The sequence below is a fragment of the Portunus trituberculatus genome, chromosome 35, assembly GCF_017591435.1.
Source record: "Portunus trituberculatus isolate SZX2019 chromosome 35, ASM1759143v1, whole genome shotgun sequence".
Classification (NCBI taxonomy): Eukaryota; Metazoa; Arthropoda; class Malacostraca; order Decapoda; family Portunidae; genus Portunus; species Portunus trituberculatus.
The window spans coordinates 1,617,947-1,620,103 of NC_059289.1; the positions used below are offsets into that span (position 1 = coordinate 1,617,947).

Consider the following 2,157-nt stretch of genomic DNA (forward strand, 5'->3'; position numbering starts at 1 on the left):
AGCAGGTAGATACACCATCAATCATCACAGTTATCACCACCATCACCACCACCATTACATCGCCACATTCCTGCAATACTCACATCAGCCTCATATTTTCCCGCAGCAGCTTCTGTGTGGCGTCCCTGCGACCCAAACACATCAAAGGTCACGGATCAAAGGACCTGCACGCGGGGGCCCAGCAGGAGGCGGTGCAGGGTAGAGCAGGATAGAGCACGGCAGGGTTAGGTAGGTCAGGCAAGGAGGGAAAGCACAGGCCGGTGGATGCTTTCAATAGAAGGCTGCTACGTGCGTTAATTGAGATCCTTTCCCTCGTCTTTTTTTATGGCTGCTTTTTCGCATTCCAGCCTTCATTGTCTCCGTGCCTTAGCCTTTGTGTGTCCTCCCAAGGGTGCATTTAAACCCCCGGACGCGTCACCATCCAGGGCATAATGGCACATCTCTTTCGCTTTTCTCAGGATGCGATTTTTATGTCCCGGTGAATAGATCTGGTCGCCGGCTTGTGATGTCGGGCAGGGCGAGGCTGGGCGGGGATGGGGTGGTATGAAGTGAGAGGGGAGTTGCATAGTTCCCAAGCTTTGTTATTAAGTCATCTATTGTTGGTATGATTGGTATGAAGTGCATCGGTAGTTAGATACAAAGTGCCTCAAGATTTATGAAGTGATTTGTTGTTGGTTGTAATGATGCAAAGTGAAAGGGAGTTATATTGTCTCCAGCCTTTGTTCAATGGTTCACTTTAGATTGTGATGGAAATAAAATGATGCCCCTTTGTTATGTTGTCTGCGTGTCATAAAGCTAATTTGGTATGCGATCTACGCTTTATATTGTGAATTACAAGAAAAATATACTTTTTCTTTTTATTATCAAGAAATAAGGAAAACACATGGCTTGGTTTCCAGACTGTTTGGTTAGAGAGTCTGAAGCATGACTGGAATGTCTGGTGGAGTGTCGGAGCTCCTGTCCAGACTCAACAAGATACAGCACCTCCATGTGACAGCAACAGCTGCAGCACACTCACTTCACTCCGTCACAGACCGTGTCTCGCCAGGCGACCTGCGCTTCCTTCCGTGATTTTATCTGCTTATTGTAATCTGAATGTCTAAAGAATCTTTCAGATGTTAGCTAAAGGGTTTTACAGCGAGCTTACACACAAGACGAAGGCAGTTCCATTTAAAACTAGTTTGCAACCTCTTTTCTCTATGCCAAATTTTGGAATTATCTTTATCTTATTTTATTCAAAATATCTCTTGTGATTCGATGCATGGAATGACAGGCAGAGGTACCGAAGCAATCTGTGATTGGATTATTGTTTCTGTCCAGTCACAAGAACATACACATACAGGAAACTTGCAAGGCACAATCTAAGGACAAAGGAAGAGGAAGGGAGGAGGAGGAGGAGGAGGAGGAGGAGGAGGAGGAGGAGGAGGAGGAGGAGGAGGAGGAGCAGGAGCAAGAGCAGGAGGGGAGCAAGAGTAGGAGGAGATAAAAGAGAAAGATCATATTACACATTGTGATGGCACCGGGCTGTACAAATCGCCATGAACGAGGGCACTCTGGGCGCCATGCACCAGACACTGGCAGGACGACGGGGGCAGGGGGTGTCGGTTCCTTTAGGGGTGAGAGGACTCCCTTCATGACAGTGGCTGGGGCGTGGTGTGTGTGGCAGGTCATTGCTCATGGTGAACCTTGTGAGGCACAGCAAGGTTGCCTCGTCACTGCCTTACACCCACGGGACTGCTGGGGCGAACTCTTGGGGAGGAAGGGTTCGTTCTGGTTCCTGTGTAGATAGGAAGACTTCAATGGCGTATAGTTATCGCTACGCCCGCATCGTTATCATTTAAACTCGCGTCGTTATCGTGGAATCGTATCGTTATCGTAGAAACTGGAATCGTATCGTTATCGTGGAAACTCGTGTTGTTATCGTGGAAACTGGATTCGTATCGTTATCGTGGAATCGCATCGTTATCATTGTCTCGCGCATCGTAATCATTGTTATTCATTTATTTATTTATCTATTTATCTACCACACTATCAAATTCGTTTCCATTATTTTGGTTTACAAGGAACACAACTTAAATATTCAGCAGTACAAGTCCTCTATGATAAAAAGTCCACCAAAGCTCCAGACTTTTTCCAACGCATCATACAGTTTCGGGA

The 2,157-nt window shown here is 46.5% G+C and overlaps 1 protein-coding gene across 1 annotated transcript in view; it reads left to right on the forward strand.

Moving 5' to 3' along the window:
• Nucleotides 1-924: 924 nt before the first annotated feature.
• Nucleotides 925-2,157, forward strand: part of LOC123513016 — a 120,476-nt gene continuing 119,243 nt past the window's right edge. The window contains 1 exon segment of the mRNA XM_045269825.1: nt 925-1,067. Within this exon segment, the coding sequence (XP_045125760.1) occupies nt 925-1,067 (143 nt within the window).